Consider the following 20,510-nt stretch of genomic DNA (forward strand, 5'->3'; position numbering starts at 1 on the left):
TATGAAGGCCAGCATGCGATTAGCTTTCTTCACTGCCTGCTGTACTTGCATGCTTGCTTTCACACTGATGACACTCTGTGATACCCCACACACCCCTGACAGGGACCTGACACAGTGTGAGACCCCACACACCCCTGACAGGGTCCTGACATACTGTGAGACCCCACACACCCCTGACAGGACCCTGACACACTGTGAGACCCCACACACCCCTGACAGGGACCTGACACACTGTGAGACCCCACACACCCCTGACAGGGTCCTGACACACTGTGAGACCCCACACACCCCTAAGAGGACCCTGACACACTGTGAGACCCCACACACCCCTGACATAGTCCTGACATACTGTGAGACCCCACACACCCTGGATAGGGTCCTGACACACTGTGAGACCCGACACAGCCCAAACGGGTCCTGACACACTGTGAGACCGCACACACCCCTCACAGGTTCCTGACACACTGAGACCCCACACACCCCTGACAGGGACCTGACGCACTATGAAACGCCACACACCCCTGACAGGGTCCAGACACACATTGCGATCCCACATACATCTGAGAGGGTTCTGACACACTGTGAGACACCCCGCAACAGCGTCCTGACCCACTGTGAGACCACCCACACCCACAGCCAGATCCTGACACACTGTGAAACCCCACGAACCACGCACAGTATCCAGACACACAGTGAAACCCCACACAACCCTGCCAGGGGCCTGTCACAGTGTGAGACCCCACACACCACTGACAGGGCCCTGACACCCTGTGAGACCCCACACACTCCTGGCAGGGACCTGGCAAACTGTGAGACACCACACACCCCTGACAAATTCCTGACACACTGTGAGACCGCACACACCCCTGAGAGGTTCCCGTAAAACTCTCAGAACCCTCTCACAAGACCCTGACAGGGTCTTGACACACTGCGAGACCCCACACACCCCTGACAGCAACCTGACACATTGTGAGACGCCACACACACGTAAGAGGGTCCTGACACAGATTGAGATCCCACACACATCTGACAGGCTCCTGACACACTGTGAGACCACCCATGACAGTTATCTGACACACTGTGAGACCCCACACACCCCTGACAGGGTCCTGACAAACTGTGATACCTCACACACACCCGAGAGGGTGATGACGCACTGTGAGACTCCAGCACGCCTAACAGGATCCTAACACACTGGGAGACCCCACACACCCCCAACAAGATCCTGACACACTGTGAGTCCCCACACACTCCCGACAGGGTCCTGACACACTGTGAGACCTCAAACAACCCTGTCAGGGTCCTGACACACTGTCAGACCACACACAAACCCCTGACAGTGAGCTGACACACTGTGAGACGCCACACACAACTGATAGGGACCTGACACACATTGAGATCCCACGCACACCGGAGAGGGTCCTGACACACTGTGAGACCCCCCCTGACAGTGTCCAGACACACTCTGAGACCCCACGCACACCTGGCAGGGTCCAGACAAACTGTGAGACCCCACACAACCCAGGCAGGGTCCTGACACACTGACACACTGTCAGACCACACACAAACCCCTGACAGCGAGCTGACACACTGTGATACACCACACACAACTGATAGGGACCTGACACACATTGAGATCACACGCACACCTGAGAGGGTCCTGACACACTGTGAGACGCCCCCTGACAGTGTCCAGACACACTCTGAGACCCCACGCACACCTGGCAGGGTCCAGACAAACTGTGAGACCCCACACACCCCAAAAGGTTCCTGACACATTGTGAGACCCCACACACCCAGGATAGGGTCCTGACAGACTATGAGATCCGACACACCCCTGAGAGGGTCCAAACACACTGTGAGACCCCACAGGCCCCAAAAGGGTCCTGACACATTGTGAGACAGCACACATGCCTGACAGGGTTGAGAAACACTGTGGGACCCAACACACCCCAGAGGGGTCCTGACACACTGTGGACGCCACACACACCTGACAGGGTCCTGACACACTGTGAGTCCCCACACACTCCCGACAGGGTCCTGACGCACTGTGAGACCTCAAGCAACCCTGTCAGGGTCCTGACACACTGACACACTGTCAGACCACACACAAACCCCTGACAGCGAGCTGACACACTGTGAGACGCCACACACAACTGATAGGGACCTGACACACATTGAGATCACACGCACACCTGAGAGGGTCCTGACACACTGTGAGACGCCCCCTGACAGTGTCCAGACACACTCTGAGACCCCACGCACACCTGGCAGGGTCCAGACAAACTGTGAGACCCCACACAACCCAGGCAGGGTCCTGACGCACTGTAAGACCCCACACACCCCTGACAGCGACCTGACATACTGTGAGACCCCACACACCCCTGACAGCGACCTGACATACTGTGAGAAACTGCACACACCTGGCAGTGACCTGACACACTGTGCGACCCCACACACCCCTGACAGGGTCCTGACACACTGTGCGACCCCACACACCCCTGACAGGGTCCTGACATACTATGAAACCCCACACACCCCTGGCACTGTCCAGTCAAACTGTAAAACCCCACACCCCCATGACAGGGTCCTGTCACACTGTGAGACCGCACACACCCCTGACAGGCTCAGGAAACGCTGTGAGATGCCACACACGCCTGAGAGGGCCCTGACACACTGTGAGACCTCACACAACCCGACAGGGTCCTGACACAGTGTGAGACCCCACACACCCATCACAGGGACCTGACACACAGTGAGACCTCACACGCCCCTGACAGGGACCTGACACATTGTGAGACGCCGCACACCCCTGACAACGTCCTGACACACATTGATATCCCACACACTATTCACACGGTCCTGACACTCTGTGAGACCCCACACACACCTGAAAAGGTCCTGACACACTGTGACACCCCACACACCACTGACAGGGACCTGACACACTTTAAGACCACACACACAACTGACAGACAGGGTCCTGACACTCTGTGAGACCCCACACATCCCTAACAGGGTCCTGACACTCTGTGAGACCCCACACACTATTGACACGTTCCTGACACACTGTGAGACCACACACACCCCTGACAGGGACCTGACGCACTGTGAAACCCCACATAACCCTGACAGGGTCCTGGCACACTGTGAGTCCTAACACACCCCCGAGAGGGTGATGACACACTGTGAGACCCCAGACACCCCTAACAAGATCCTGATGCACTGTGAGATGCCACACGCATGACAGGGTCCGGACACACATTGAGATCCCACACACATCTGAGACAGTCATGATACACTGTGAGACCGCCCCACCCTCCCCGACAGTGTCCAGACAAACTGTGAGACCTCACACACCCCTGACAGGGTCCTGACACACATTGTGATCCCACACACATCTGAGAGGGTTCTGACACACTGTGAGACCCCACAAACCACTCACAGTGTCCTGACACACTGTGAAACCCCACATAACCCTGACAGGGTCCTGGCACACTGTGAGTCCTAACACACCCCCGAGAGGGTGATGACACACTGTGAGACCCCAGACACCCCTAACAAGATCCTGATGCACTGTGAGACGCCACACGCATGACAGGGTCCGGACACACATTGAAATCCCACACACATCTGAGATGGTCATGATACACTGTGAGACCGCCCCACCCTCCCCGACAGTGTCCAGACAAACTGTGAGACCTCACATACCCCTGGCAGGGTCCAGACACACTGTGAGACCTCACACAACCTAGGTAGGGTCCTGACACACTGTAAGACCCCACACACCCCTGAGAGGGTCCTGACACACGGTGAGATCCCACACACCCCTGACAGGGTTCAGAAGCACTGTGAGACCCCACACACCCCAAAAGGATCCTGACACACTGTGAGATTCCCTCCCACCCCCAGAAAAGGGTCCCGACACACTGTGAGACCCCCAAACAAATCACTGGGTCCTGACACACAGTGAAACCCCACAAACCCGTGACAGCGTCCTGACAGACTGTGAGAACCCACACACCCCTGGTATGGTTCAAACACGCTGTGAGACCCCACACACAACTGACAGACAGTGTCCTGTCACACTGTGAGACCCCACACACTCCTGACAGGGACCTGACACACTGTGAGACCCCACACACACCTGAAAGGGCTCCTGACACACTGTGAGATCCAACACACCCCTGACAGTGACCTGACGCACTGTGAGACGCCACACAGCCCTGACAGGGTCCTGACACACATTGCGATCCCATACACACCTGAGAGGGTTCTGACTCACTGTTAGATCCCCCACAACAGCATCCTGACACACTGTGAGACCCCCCACAACCACCACAAGATCCTGACACACTGTGAAACCGCACAAACCACTCACAGTGCCTTGACACACAGTGAAACCCCACACACCCCTGACAGGGACCTGACACACTGTGAGACCCCACACACCCGTGACAGGGTTCAGAAACACTGTGAGACCCCACACACCCCAGAGGGGTCCTGACACACTGTGAGACCACACACCCCTGACAGGGGCCTGACACACTCCAAGACCCCACACAACCCTGGCAGGGTCCTGACACACTCTGAGACCCCCCACCCCCGGAAAAGGGTCCTGACACACTGTGAAACCCCGCAAACCAGTAACAGGGTCCTGACACACTGCAAAACCCCAGAAACCCGTGACAGCGTCCTGACAGACTGTGAGACCCCACACACCCCTGACAGGGCCCTGACGCACTGTGAGACGCCACACAGCCCTAACAGGGTCCTGACACACATTGCGATCCCATACACACCTGAGAGGGTTCTGACTCACTGTTAGATCCCCCACAACAGCATCCTGACACACTGTGAGACCACCCACAACCACCACAAGATCCTGACACACTGTGAAACCGCACAAACCACTCACAGTGCCTTGACACACAGTGAAACCCCACACACCCCTGACAGGGACCTGACACACTGTGAGACCCCACACACCCGTGACAGGGTTCAGAAACACTGTGAGATCCAACACACCCCTGACAGTGACCTGACGCACTGTGAGACGCCACACAGCCCTGACAGGGTCCTGACACACATTGCGATCCCATACACACCTGAGAGGGTTCTGACTCACTGTTAGATCCCCCACAACAGCATCCTGACACACTGTGAGACCCCCCACAACCACCACAAGATCCTGACACACTGTGAAACCGCACAAACCACTCACAGTGCCTTGACACACAGTGAAACCCCACACACCCCTGACAGGGACCTGACACACTGTGAGACCCCACACACCCGTGACAGGGTTCAGAAACACTGTGAGACCCCACACACCCCAGAGGGGTCCTGACACACTGTGAGACCACACAGCCCTAACAGGGTCCTGACACACATTGCGATCCCATACACACCTGAGAGGGTTCTGACTCACTGTTAGATCCCCCACAACAGCATCCTGACACACTGTGAGACCACCCACAACCACCACAAGATCCTGACACACTGTGAAACCGCACAAACCACTCACAGTGCCTTGACACACAGTGAAACCCCACACACCCCTGACAGGGACCTGACACACTGTGAGACCCCACACACCCGTGACAGGGTTCAGAAACACTGTGAGATCCAACACACCCCTGACAGTGACCTGACGCACTGTGAGACGCCACACAGCCCTGACAGGGTCCTGACACACATTGCGATCCCATACACACCTGAGAGGGTTCTGACTCACTGTTAGATCCCCCACAACAGCATCCTGACACACTGTGAGATCCCCCACAACCACCACAAGATCCTGACACACTGTGAAACCGCACAAACCACTCACAGTGCCTTGACACACAGTGAAACCCCACACACCCCTGACAGGGACCTGACACACTGTGAGACCCCACACACCCGTGACAGGGTTCAGAAACACTGTGAGACCCCACACACCCCAGAGGGGTCCTGACACACTGTGAGACCACACACCCCTGACAGGGTCCTGACACACACTGCGATCCCACACAACCCTGGCAGGGTCCTGACCCACTGTGGACGCCACACACACCTGACAGGGTCCTGACACACTGTGAGACCCCACACACCCCAAAAGGTTCCTGACACATTGTGAGACCCCACACACCCAGGATAGGGTCCTGACAGACTATGAGATCCGACACACCCCTGAGAGGGTCCAAACACACTGTGAGACCCCACAGGCCCCAAAAGGGTCCTGACACATTGTGAGACAGCACACATGCCTGACAGGGTTGAGAAACACTGTGGGACCCAACACACCCCAGAGGGGTCCTGACACATTGTGGATGCCACACACACCTGACAGCGTCCTGACGCACTGTGAGACGCCACACATCCCTGACAGGGACGTGACGCACTGTGAGACCCCAGACATCCCTGGCACGGTCCTGACACATTGTGAGACCACACACACAACTGACAGACAGGTTCCTGACACATTGTGAGACCCCACACACCCAGGATATGGTCCTGACAGACTGTGAGATCCAACACACTCCTGAGAGGGTCCTGACACTCTGTGAGATCCCACGTACCCCTGACAGGGCCCCGACACATTGTCAGACCCCACACACCTCTGACGGGGACCTGACACACTGTGAGATTCCACGCACCCCTCACAGTGTCCGGACACACTGTGGGACCCCACACACTCCTGACATGGTCCTGACACACTGTGAGACCCCACAGGCCCCAAAAGGGTCCTGACACATTGTGAGACGGCACACATGCCTGACAGGGTTCAGAAACACTGTGGGACCCCACTCACCCCAGAGGGGTCCTGACACACTGTGAGACACCACACACCCCAAAAGGGTCCTGACACACTGTGAGACCCCACAGGCCCCAAAAGGGTCCTGACACATTGTGAGACCCCACAGGCCCCAAAAAGGTCCTGACACATGTGAGACCGCACACACCCCTGACAGGGTTCAGAAACGCTGTGAGACCCCCCACACCCCAGAAGGGACATGACGCACTGTCAGACGCCACACACCCCTGACAGGGACATGACGCACTGTGAGACGCCACATAACCCTGACAGGGTCCTGACACACATTGTGATCCCACACACATCAGTGTCCAGACAACCAGTGAGACCCCACACACCCCGGCACAGCTCCTGACACACTGTGAGACCCCTCCCACCCCTGACAGGCTCCTGAAAACTGTGAGACCCCACACAACCCTGACAGGGTCCTGACACACATTGTGATCCCACACACATCAGTGTCCAGACAACCAGTGAGACCCCACACACCCCGGCACAGCTCCTGACACACTGTGAGACCCCTCCCACCCCTGACAGGCTCCTGAAAACTGTGAGACCCCACACAACCCTGACACAGTCCTGACACACTGTGAGACCACACACACCCCTCACAGGATCGTGACACACCACGCGACACCGCACACACATGAAAGGGTCCGGACACACTGTGAGACCCCACACACCCCTGGCACGGTCCTGACACACTGTGAGACCCCACGCACCCTTGACAGGGCCCTGACACATTGTCAGACCCCACACACCTCTGACGGGGACCTGACACACTGTGAGACCCTACACACCCCTGACAGGGTGCTGACACACAGCGAGACCCTACACACCCCTGACAGGGTCCGGACACACTGTGAGACCCCACACACTCCTGACATGGTCCTGACAAACTGTGAGACCCCACATACCCCGGACAGGGTCCTATAGAAAATAGACAAGAGACATTAGGTGCAGGAGTAGGCCATTCGACCCTTCGAGCCTGAACCGCCATTCACTGTGATCATGGCTGATCATCCACAATCAGAATCCAGTTCCTGCCTTATCACGTAACCTTTGATTCCACTATCTTTAAGAGCTCTATCCATCTCTTTCTAAAAAACATCCAGAGACTTTGCCTCCACAGCCTTCCGGTGCAGAGCATTCCATATATCCACCACTCTCTGGGTGAAAAAGTTTTTCCTGAATTCCGTTCTAAATGGCCTACCCCTTATTCTTAAACTGTGGCCTTTGGTTCTGGACTCACCCATCAGCAGGAACATGTTTCCTGCCTCCAGCATGTCCAATCCCTTAATAATTATAGATGTTTCAATTAGATCCCCTCTCGGCCTTCTAAATTCCAGAGTATACAGGCCCAGTCGCTCCAATCTTTCGACATATGACAGTCCCGCCATCCCGGGAATTAACCTTGTGAACCTACGCTGCACTCCCTCAATAGCAAGAATGTCCTTCCTCAAATTTGGAGACCAAAACTGCACACAGTACTCCAGGTGTGGTCTCACCAGGGCCCTGTACAGCTGCAGAAGGACTTCTTTGCTCTAATACTCAATTCCCCTTGTTATGAAGGCCAGCATGCGATTAGCTTTCTTCACTGCCTGCTGTACTTGCATGCTTGCTTTCACACTGATGACACTCTGTGATACCCCACACACCCCTGACAGGGACCTGACACAGTGTGAGACCCCACACACCCCTGACAGGGTCCTGACATACTGTGAGACCCCACACACCCCTGACAGGACCCTGACACACTGTGAGACCCCACACACCCCTGACAGGGACCTGACACACTGTGAGACCCCACACACCCCTGACAGGGTCCTGACACACTGTGAGACCCCACACACCCCTAAGAGGACCCTGACACACTGTGAGACCCCACACACCCCTGACATAGTCCTGACATACTGTGAGACCCCACACACCCTGGATAGGGTCCTGACACACTGTGAGACCCGACACAGCCCAAACGGGTCCTGACACACTGTGAGACCGCACACACCCCTCACAGGTTCCTGACACACTGAGACCCCACACACCCCTGACAGGGACCTGACGCACTATGAAACGCCACACACCCCTGACAGGGTCCAGACACACATTGCGATCCCACATACATCTGAGAGGGTTCTGACACACTGTGAGACACCCCGCAACAGCGTCCTGACCCACTGTGAGACCACCCACACCCACAGCCAGATCCTGACACACTGTGAAACCCCACGAACCACGCACAGTATCCAGACACACAGTGAAACCCCACACAACCCTGCCAGGGGCCTGTCACAGTGTGAGACCCCACACACCACTGACAGGGCCCTGACACCCTGTGAGACCCCACACACTCCTGGCAGGGACCTGGCAAACTGTGAGACACCACACACCCCTGACAAATTCCTGACACACTGTGAGACCGCACACACCCCTGAGAGGTTCCCGTAAAACTCTCAGAACCCTCTCACAAGACCCTGACAGGGTCTTGACACACTGCGAGACCCCACACACCCCTGACAGCAACCTGACACATTGTGAGACGCCACACACACGTAAGAGGGTCCTGACACAGATTGAGATCCCACACACATCTGACAGGCTCCTGACACACTGTGAGACCACCCATGACAGTTATCTGACACACTGTGAGACCCCACACACCCCTGACAGGGTCCTGACAAACTGTGATACCTCACACACACCCGAGAGGGTGATGACGCACTGTGAGACTCCAGCACGCCTAACAGGATCCTAACACACTGGGAGACCCCACACACCCCCAACAAGATCCTGACACACTGTGAGTCCCCACACACTCCCGACAGGGTCCTGACACACTGTGAGACCTCAAACAACCCTGTCAGGGTCCTGACACACTGTCAGACCACACACAAACCCCTGACAGTGAGCTGACACACTGTGAGACGCCACACACAACTGATAGGGACCTGACACACATTGAGATCCCACGCACACCGGAGAGGGTCCTGACACACTGTGAGACCCCCCCTGACAGTGTCCAGACACACTCTGAGACCCCACGCACACCTGGCAGGGTCCAGACAAACTGTGAGACCCCACACAACCCAGGCAGGGTCCTGACACACTGACACACTGTCAGACCACACACAAACCCCTGACAGCGAGCTGACACACTGTGATACGCCACACACAACTGATAGGGACCTGACACACATTGAGATCACACGCACACCTGAGAGGGTCCTGACACACTGTGAGACGCCCCCTGACAGTGTCCAGACACACTCTGAGACCCCACGCACACCTGGCAGGGTCCAGACAAACTGTGAGACCCCACACACCCCAAAAGGTTCCTGACACATTGTGAGACCCCACACACCCAGGATAGGGTCCTGACAGACTATGAGATCCGACACACCCCTGAGAGGGTCCAAACACACTGTGAGACCCCACAGGCCCCAAAAGGGTCCTGACACATTGTGAGACAGCACACATGCCTGACAGGGTTGAGAAACACTGTGGGACCCAACACACCCCAGAGGGGTCCTGACACACTGTGGACGCCACACACACCTGACAGGGTCCTGACACACTGTGAGTCCCCACACACTCCCGACAGGGTCCTGACGCACTGTGAGACCTCAAGCAACCCTGTCAGGGTCCTGACACACTGACACACTGTCAGACCACACACAAACCCCTGACAGCGAGCTGACACACTGTGAGACGCCACACACAACTGATAGGGACCTGACACACATTGAGATCACACGCACACCTGAGAGGGTCCTGACACACTGTGAGACGCCCCCTGACAGTGTCCAGACACACTCTGAGACCCCACGCACACCTGGCAGGGTCCAGACAAACTGTGAGACCCCACACAACCCAGGCAGGGTCCTGACGCACTGTAAGACCCCACACACCCCTGACAGCGACCTGACATACTGTGAGACCCCACACACCCCTGACAGCGACCTGACATACTGTGAGAAACTGCACACACCTGGCAGTGACCTGACACACTGTGCGACCCCACACACCCCTGACAGGGTCCTGACACACTGTGCGACCCCACACACCCCTGACAGGGTCCTGACATACTATGAAACCCCACACACCCCTGGCACTGTCCAGTCAAACTGTAAAACCCCACACCCCCATGACAGGGTCCTGTCACACTGTGAGACCGCACACACCCCTGACAGGCTCAGGAAACGCTGTGAGATGCCACACACGCCTGAGAGGGCCCTGACACACTGTGAGACCTCACACAACCCGACAGGGTCCTGACACAGTGTGAGACCCCACACACCCATCACAGGGACCTGACACACAGTGAGACCTCACACGCCCCTGACAGGGACCTGACACATTGTGAGACGCCGCACACCCCTGACAACGTCCTGACACACATTGATATCCCACACACTATTCACACGGTCCTGACACTCTGTGAGACCCCACACACACCTGAAAAGGTCCTGACACACTGTGACACCCCACACACCACTGACAGGGACCTGACACACTTTAAGACCACACACACAACTGACAGACAGGGTCCTGACACTCTGTGAGACCCCACACATCCCTAACAGGGTCCTGACACTCTGTGAGACCCCACACACTATTGACACGTTCCTGACACACTGTGAGACCACACACACCCCTGACAGGGACCTGACGCACTGTGAAACCCCACATAACCCTGACAGGGTCCTGGCACACTGTGAGTCCTAACACACCCCCGAGAGGGTGATGACACACTGTGAGACCCCAGACACCCCTAACAAGATCCTGATGCACTGTGAGATGCCACACGCATGACAGGGTCCGGACACACATTGAGATCCCACACACATCTGAGACAGTCATGATACACTGTGAGACCGCCCCACCCTCCCCGACAGTGTCCAGACAAACTGTGAGACCTCACACACCCCTGACAGGGTCCTGACACACATTGTGATCCCACACACATCTGAGAGGGTTCTGACACACTGTGAGACCCCACAAACCACTCACAGTGTCCTGACACACTGTGAAACCCCACATAACCCTGACAGGGTCCTGGCACACTGTGAGTCCTAACACACCCCCGAGAGGGTGATGACACACTGTGAGACCCCAGACACCCCTAACAAGATCCTGATGCACTGTGAGACGCCACACGCATGACAGGGTCCGGACACACATTGAAATCCCACACACATCTGAGATGGTCATGATACACTGTGAGACCGCCCCACCCTCCCCGACAGTGTCCAGACAAACTGTGAGACCTCACATACCCCTGGCAGGGTCCAGACACACTGTGAGACCTCACACAACCTAGGTAGGGTCCTGACACACTGTAAGACCCCACACACCCCTGAGAGGGTCCTGACACACGGTGAGATCCCACACACCCCTGACAGGGTTCAGAAGCACTGTGAGACCCCACACACCCCAAAAGGATCCTGACACACTGTGAGATTCCCTCCCACCCCCAGAAAAGGGTCCCGACACACTGTGAGACCCCCAAACAAATCACTGGGTCCTGACACACAGTGAAACCCCACAAACCCGTGACAGCGTCCTGACAGACTGTGAGAACCCACACACCCCTGGTATGGTTCAAACACGCTGTGAGACCCCACACACAACTGACAGACAGTGTCCTGTCACACTGTGAGACCCCACACACTCCTGACAGGGACCTGACACACTGTGAGACCCCACACACACCTGAAAGGGCTCCTGACACACTGTGAGATCCAACACACCCCTGACAGTGACCTGACGCACTGTGAGACGCCACACAGCCCTGACAGGGTCCTGACACACATTGCGATCCCATACACACCTGAGAGGGTTCTGACTCACTGTTAGATCCCCCACAACAGCATCCTGACACACTGTGAGACCCCCCACAACCACCACAAGATCCTGACACACTGTGAAACCGCACAAACCACTCACAGTGCCTTGACACACAGTGAAACCCCACACACCCCTGACAGGGACCTGACACACTGTGAGACCCCACACACCCGTGACAGGGTTCAGAAACACTGTGAGACCCCACACACCCCAGAGGGGTCCTGACACACTGTGAGACCACACACCCCTGACAGGGGCCTGACACACTCCAAGACCCCACACAACCCTGGCAGGGTCCTGACACACTCTGAGACCCCCCACCCCCGGAAAAGGGTCCTGACACACTGTGAAACCCCGCAAACCAGTAACAGGGTCCTGACACACTGCAAAACCCCAGAAACCCGTGACAGCGTCCTGACAGACTGTGAGACCCCACACACCCCTGACAGGGCCCTGACGCACTGTGAGACGCCACACAGCCCTAACAGGGTCCTGACACACATTGCGATCCCATACACACCTGAGAGGGTTCTGACTCACTGTTAGATCCCCCACAACAGCATCCTGACACACTGTGAGACCACCCACAACCACCACAAGATCCTGACACACTGTGAAACCGCACAAACCACTCACAGTGCCTTGACACACAGTGAAACCCCACACACCCCTGACAGGGACCTGACACACTGTGAGACCCCACACACCCGTGACAGGGTTCAGAAACACTGTGAGATCCAACACACCCCTGACAGTGACCTGACGCACTGTGAGACGCCACACAGCCCTGACAGGGTCCTGACACACATTGCGATCCCATACACACCTGAGAGGGTTCTGACTCACTGTTAGATCCCCCACAACAGCATCCTGACACACTGTGAGACCCCCCACAACCACCACAAGATCCTGACACACTGTGAAACCGCACAAACCACTCACAGTGCCTTGACACACAGTGAAACCCCACACACCCCTGACAGGGACCTGACACACTGTGAGACCCCACACACCCGTGACAGGGTTCAGAAACACTGTGAGACCCCACACACCCCAGAGGGGTCCTGACACACTGTGAGACCACACACCCCTGACAGGGGCCTGACACACTCCAAGACCCCACACAACCCTGGCAGGGTCCTGACACACTCTGAGACCCCCCACCCCCGGAAAAGGGTCCTGACACACTGTGAAACCCCGCAAACCAGTAACAGGGTCCTGACACACTGCAAAACCCCAGAAACCCGTGACAGCGTCCTGACAGACTGTGAGACCCCACACACCCCTGACAGGGTCCTGACACACTGTGAGACCCCACACACCCCTGACAGGGTCCTGACACACTGTGAGACCGCACACACCCCTGACAGTGTCCCGACGCACGGTGAAACACTGACACAGTGTGGGTCCTGACACACTATGATCCCTCAAACAACCCTGAGAGGGTCCTGACACACTGTAAGACCCCACACACCCCTGAGAGGGACCTGACACACTGTGAGACCCCACAGGCCCCAAAAGGTTCCTGACATACTGTGAGACCCCAATTAATGCAATAGCTTTGAGCTAGCTCTTGTGTATTTAAATACTGAGTTCTGAGTTGAGGCATCTAACAGTTTGTTCACTGTCTGTTCCCATGGAAGATGTTCAACAGAAACACAAGGAGACTCTGCGGGCACAAACTGAAACACTGAGAGTGAACACGATCCTGATGAGGGAGAAGGTGAAGGTTTTCCAGCTGGTTGATCGATACGCTGAGCTCACGGTCATTTCTACTGTTCGAGATCGGAGACTGGTGGAACATGAACTGCTGGCAAGAGGCAGAGACCATGAGGAGTGGAGAGAGGAACATCTCCGCAGAGAGCTGGAGAAACTCCGGACAGATCAGTTGTTCCAGAGCAGCTTTTCCCGGAGAAAATCCAAATCTGGGAGTTCGGCAGCAGTGGCCGGAGTCCCGGGAATCGGGAAAACAACAATGGTACAAAAGATTGTTTATGACTGGGCCACAGGGAAAATATTCCAACAATTCCAGTTTGTCTTCAGTTTCAAATTCCGGGATTTAAATTCCATTAACTGCAGAATAAACCTAAAGGAACTCATTCTGGATCAGTATCCTTACTTTGGGAATTTACTGAGAGAGGTCTGGAAGAACCCAGAGGGATTGCTGTTTATATTCGATGGTTTGGATGAATTCAAACACAGAATCGATTTTGCTGACAGTCGGAGAGATACAGAACCCAAGCACCAGTGCCCAGATCCCGAGTGGTGGTGTGAAGTGTCTGACATTGTGTACGGTTTAATCCAGGGCAAGCTGCTCCCAGGGTGTTCAGTGCTGGTGACCACACGTCCCACTGCGTTACATTTACTGGAAAAGGCAGAGATCGGTGTCCGGGCTGAAATCCTGGGATTTGTTGGTGAGGAACGGAAGGAATATTTCATCAGGCATTTTGAAGATCAGACAGTGGCAGAAGCTGTTTTCAAACACGTGAAGGAGAACGAGATCCTGTACACCATGAGCTACAACCCCTCCTACTGCTGGATCCTCGCTCTGGCACTGGGCCCCTTCTTCACACAAAGAGTCAGGGACCCGCAGCGAGTTCCCAAGACCATCACCCAACTGTATTCCTACTATATTTACAACATCCTGAAAAACCACGGCCGTGAGATTGAGAACCCCCGTGATGTGTTTCTCAGGGTTGGTCAGATGGCCTTCAGAGGAGTGTCCGATAAGAAGATTGTGTTTACAGATGGAGATTTGATCAACTACAATCTGCAGCCTTCCCAGTTCCTGTCCGGGTTCCTGATGGAGCTTTTGGAGAGAGAGGATTCAGTCCGGAGCGTGGTGTACACATTCCCACACCTCACCATCCAAGAGTTTGTAGCTGCAGTCGCACAATTCCTGAATCCACATCCCGGGGATATTCTGAGATTCCTCACTGAAGCCCACAACACGACAGACGGTCGATTTGAGGTATTTCTCCGTTTTGTTGCTGGTCTCTCCAACCCAATGGCAGCTCGGGGCCTGGAGGAGTTTCTGGGTCCATTTCCTCATCAAACAACCTGCCGGGTGATTGACTGGGTGAAGGAGGAGGTTAAACGCCAGAGTGGAAACACATGGAGTGAAGCTGGTAAAAGGAGCCTCCTGAACACATTGCACTACCTGTTTGAGTCTCAGAATCGTGGACTGGCTCAGGCCACACTGGGATCTGTGAAAACACTTTCATTCAGTGAAATGACACTGACCCCGATTGACTGCGCGGTCCTGTCTCATGGCATCGGACTCTGTGATACAATAAAACAGCTCCACCTGGAGTACTGTCACATTCAGTGTGAAGGAATCCAGCGGCTGGGACCCGGGCTGCACAAGTGCCAGGAGTTGGGGTAACTTGATTTATCTCTCACTCTGAACTGTGAAACTGTCCAGTTGTGTTGTTTCAGTGTAAAGGGATTTGGGTAAAACTGTGATAAATACGATTGTGAAGAATTGTGACAAATGCCATCACCCTTCGTCCTGTGGGATCTCTCTACCCCATCCCCGTTCCTCCTTCATCCCTGCCCCTCCCGACCCTCTCGCATCAGTAACACGTTTCTAACCATCGGGGAATGAGACAGAATATGTGGAGTTTACAGGGTCACACCGACAGACTAAATTACTGACATTCGGTGAATACCCTGGAGCTGGGCAGTGACGGACATTGACAGTGATGGGAACTCCGATCAGTGATTTACTGAAGGGTTTAATGTTTCCTGAAATATCCGAGTGAGAGAAATTCCCTCAGACCCACAGTTTGAATCACTTTGTTCATCAATTTGTCTGTTTGTGTTTAGACTGAGTGGTAATAAACTGGGCGATTCAGGAGTGAAACTGGTGTCTGCGGCTCTGAGGAACCCGGAGTGTAAAATACAGAAACTGGAGTAAGTACCAGACTGTGGGAGACTGTGTTTACAGTCACTGGGTGTCTGACACTGAACATTAATGTGATCAGTAATTGTGTTACTGATAAACACTGGGGATTTGTACCGTCTCCAGTCTCTCTGTGTCCTTCACCCTCACTCTCTCTCATCTCCAGGCTGAGGAATGTCGGTCTCACAGATTCTGGTGCCGAGGATCTCGTCTCCGCTCTCAGTACAAACCCATCACTGACGGAGCTGAACCTGAGTGATAATGAGCTGGGAGATTCAGGAGTGAAACTGGTGTCTGCGGCTCTGAGGAACCCGGAGTGTAAAATACAGACACTGGAGTAAGTACCAGACTGTGGGAGACTGTGTTTACAGTCACTGGGTGTCTGACACTGAACATTAATGTGATCAGTAATTGTGTTACTGATAAACACTGGGGATTTGTACCGTCTCCTGTCTCTCTGTGTCCTTCACCCTCACTCTCTCTCATCTCCAGGCTGGACAGTGTCGGTCTCACAGATTCTGGTGCCGAGGATCTCGTCTCCGCTCTCAGTACAAACCCATCACTGACGGAGCTGAACCTGAGTGATAATGAGCTGGGAGATTCAGGAGTGAAACTGGTGTCTGCGGCTCTGAGGAACCCGGAGTGTAAAATACAGAAACTGTGGTAAGTACCAGACTGTGGGAGATTGTGTTTACAGTCACTGGGTGTCTGACACTGAACATTAATGTGATCAGTAATTGTGTTACTGATAAACACTGGGGATTTGTACCGTCTCCTGTCTCTCTGTGTCCTTCACCCTCACTCTCTCTCATCTCCAGGCTGTGGGGTGTCGGTCTCACAGATTCTGGTGCCGAGGATCTCGTCTCCGCTCTCAGTACAAACCCATCACTGACGGAGCTGGACCTGGGATCAAACTCACTGACAGACCGATCTGTCCCCGGTCTCCGCCGTCTCATACTGACCCTCCCGAGTCTGGAGCGGATCCAGTGAGTGTTTGTGTTAATGTTCAATGTGATAAAATATCAGCGGATCCGCGGGTTTTCTGGTGATATTTGTCTGTGAGTGTTGTCCCCTGTTACTGACACTGTTGTGTGATCTGTTTATTTCATCTTTATTCTCCCATCTGTTTCAGGCTGGGGGGGAATCGGTTCAGTGAGACCGGGATGAAGGAACTGAGATCTCTGCAGGAACCCAGACCCCGACTGACCGTGTTCGTGTGAACATCTGAATGTGTGAACATCCCCGCCCGCGGGATGCCGACAGTTTGGCCGATTCCCCGCCCTCCCCTTTAACTCCCACCTTCCCCTTACCTTTAATGGCCACGCGCCAGGTTTAATTCCCAACCGTTTTTAACGGAACTAGCTTTAGGCTCGCGCTGTGCGTCGCTCGCTGGTCTCCCGTGGTGACGTATTTTCGCCTCCTGTCCTCCGGCGCAGCTTCTGCCGGATGTGCGGGTTCGGGACCCCGGGGAATGACACAGACAGGAAGAGCCCGGGGGCCGGGGCTCAGTCTGGGACACCGGTGTCCCGGGGTGGGATTATCCCGGGAGTACGTAATGCTGGCTGGCCTGCTGCGTTCACGGGCAACTTTTACGTTTCATGCCGGGGAATTACACAGACAGGAAGGGTCCGATGATGGCGGGTTTTTTCTGAGACACCGGCGTGGATAACTTCACTCACATCAACTCTGAACTGATTCCACAACCTACGGACTCACTTTCAAATAATTTACAACTCGTGTCATTATTATTTAATATTTTATTTGCACAAATTTCCCTTCCTTTGCACGTTGCTTGTTGGTTAGTCTTCGTTTTTGTATAGTTTTTCATAAATTCTGCTATATTGATTTATTGTCCTGTAAATGACTGCAATAAAATGAATCTCGGGGTAGTATATGGTGACAAATAAGAACTTTGATAATAAACAACACGCATCAAAGTTGCTGGCGAACGCAGCAGGCCAGGCAGCATCTCTAGGAAGAGGTACAGTCGAGACCCTTCGTCAGGACTAACTGAGGGAAGAGTGAGTAAGAGATTTGAAAGTTGGAGGGGGAGGGGGAGATCCAAAATGATAGGAGAAGACAGGAGGGGGAGGGATGGAGCCAAGAGCTGGACAGGTGATTGGCAAAAGGGCATGAGAGGATCATGGGACAGGAGGCCTAGGGAGAAGGAAAAGGGGGAGGAGGGGGAACCCAGAGGATGGGCAAGGGGACAAAAAAGGGAAATAATAAATAAAGTCCCATCACACACTCGTGGGGTCAGACACAGCATGAAACTCCCTCTACACCATCCCATCACACACTCCCGGGGTCAAACACAGAGTGAATCTCCCACCACACCGTCCCATCACACACTCCCGGGGTCAGACATAGAGTGAATCTCCCTCCACACCGTCCCATCACACACTCCCGGGGTCAGACACAGCGTGAATCTCCCACCACACCGTCCCATCACACACTCCCGGGGTCAGACACAGCGTGAAGCTCCCTCCACACCGTCCCATCACACACTCCCGGGGTCAGACACAGCGTGAATCTCCCACCACACCATCCCATCACACACTCCCGGGGTCAGACACAGCGTGAAGCTCCCTCCACGCCGTTCCATCACACAATCCCAGTGACTCCCTTGTCCATTCGTCCCCCCCACATCCCTTCCCACCGATCTCCCACCCAGCACTAATCCTTGTAAGCGGAACAAGTGGTACACATGCCCTTACACTTCCTCCCTCACCACCATTCAGGGCCCCAGACAGTCCTTCCAGGTGAGGCGACACTTCACCTGTGAGTCGGCTGGGGTGATATACTGCGTCCGGTGCTCCCGATGTGGCCTTCTATATATTGGCGAGACCCGACGCAGACTGGGAGACCGCTTTGCTGAACAACTAAGCCCTGTCCACCAGAGAAAGCAGGATCTCCCAGTGGCCACACATTTTAATTCCACGTCCCATTCCCATTTTGACATGTCTTTCCACGGCCTCCTCTACTGTAAAGATGAAGCCACACTCAGATTGGAGGAACAACACCTTATATTCCGTCTGGGTAGCCTCCAACCTGATGGCATGAACATTGACTTCTCTAACTTCAGTTAATGCCCCACCTCTGCTTTGTACCCCATCCCTTATTTATTATTTATTATCATTATTATTTTTCCCCATTTTTTCTCTCCCTTTTTTCTCCCTCTGTCCCTCTCACTATAGTGGGTTCACCTCCCCTTTCTTTTTCCCTAGGCCTCCTGTCCCATGACCCCCCCCTTCTCCAACTCTGTATACCGTTTGCCAATTAACTGTCCAGCTCTTGGCCCCATCCCTCCCCCTCCCCCTCCCACTTTCCAATCTCTGACTATCTCTTCTTTAAATTAGTCCTGACGAACGGTCTCGACCCGAAACGTCGACTGTACCTCTTCCTAGAGATGCTGCCTGGCCTGCTGTGTTCACCAGAATTTTTGTGTGTGTTCCTTGGTTAATGTGGCCGCCAGGGATGGAGTGAGACACTGACTTACAATGGTCACAGTCGCACACAGAATCTATGGCGAAGGAACATGCGGTGCCCGTGGATACAATCCCGGGATTGAGTGTGTTATTGATTGTAATAACAGTATTTTAATTTGTGTTTTATATAGTCTTGGGTATTTCATGTATGTTTTAATTCTAATAATTTTGTCATTGAATAAACTAATGTATATATCTCAGATATTCACACATACACATATACATGTGGGTTTTGGGGAGGAGGGGTGAGGGGTTTGGGAGGAAGAGGAGTGACGGGACGAGGAGTGGACTGATGAGACGGTGACCGTGGCGAAGTCATTGACTCAATAGGGGACGAAAAGGGGAGGCGAAAGTTCCTGTCACAAACTGGTGGTGACGTGGATAAGATAGAGTCGGGGTGAGGAGGAATGAAACGACAGGAAGGGAGCGGGAGTGATCTGACCAGGAAGGAGGGAAAGTAATGGGACGAGGT

The 20,510-nt window shown here is 54.5% G+C and overlaps 1 protein-coding gene across 1 annotated transcript in view; it reads left to right on the forward strand.

Moving 5' to 3' along the window:
- LOC140208221 (NACHT, LRR and PYD domains-containing protein 3-like) overlaps window positions 1-20,218 on the forward strand; it is a 60,916-nt gene extending 40,698 nt beyond the window's left edge. The window contains exons 7-12 of the mRNA XM_072276730.1: window positions 14,290-16,027; window positions 16,475-16,561; window positions 16,717-16,887; window positions 17,043-17,213; window positions 17,369-17,536; window positions 17,683-20,218. Of these exons, the coding sequence (XP_072132831.1) occupies window positions 14,290-16,027; window positions 16,475-16,561; window positions 16,717-16,887; window positions 17,043-17,213; window positions 17,369-17,536; window positions 17,683-17,770 (2,423 nt within the window). The 3' untranslated portion in view covers window positions 17,771-20,218. The remainder of the gene's footprint in view (window positions 1-14,289; window positions 16,028-16,474; window positions 16,562-16,716; window positions 16,888-17,042; window positions 17,214-17,368; window positions 17,537-17,682) is intronic.
- The last annotated feature ends 292 nt before the right edge of the window (window positions 20,219-20,510 follow it).

Source organism: Mobula birostris, chromosome 13, assembly GCF_030028105.1.
Source record: "Mobula birostris isolate sMobBir1 chromosome 13, sMobBir1.hap1, whole genome shotgun sequence".
Classification (NCBI taxonomy): Eukaryota; Metazoa; Chordata; class Chondrichthyes; order Myliobatiformes; family Myliobatidae; genus Mobula; species Mobula birostris.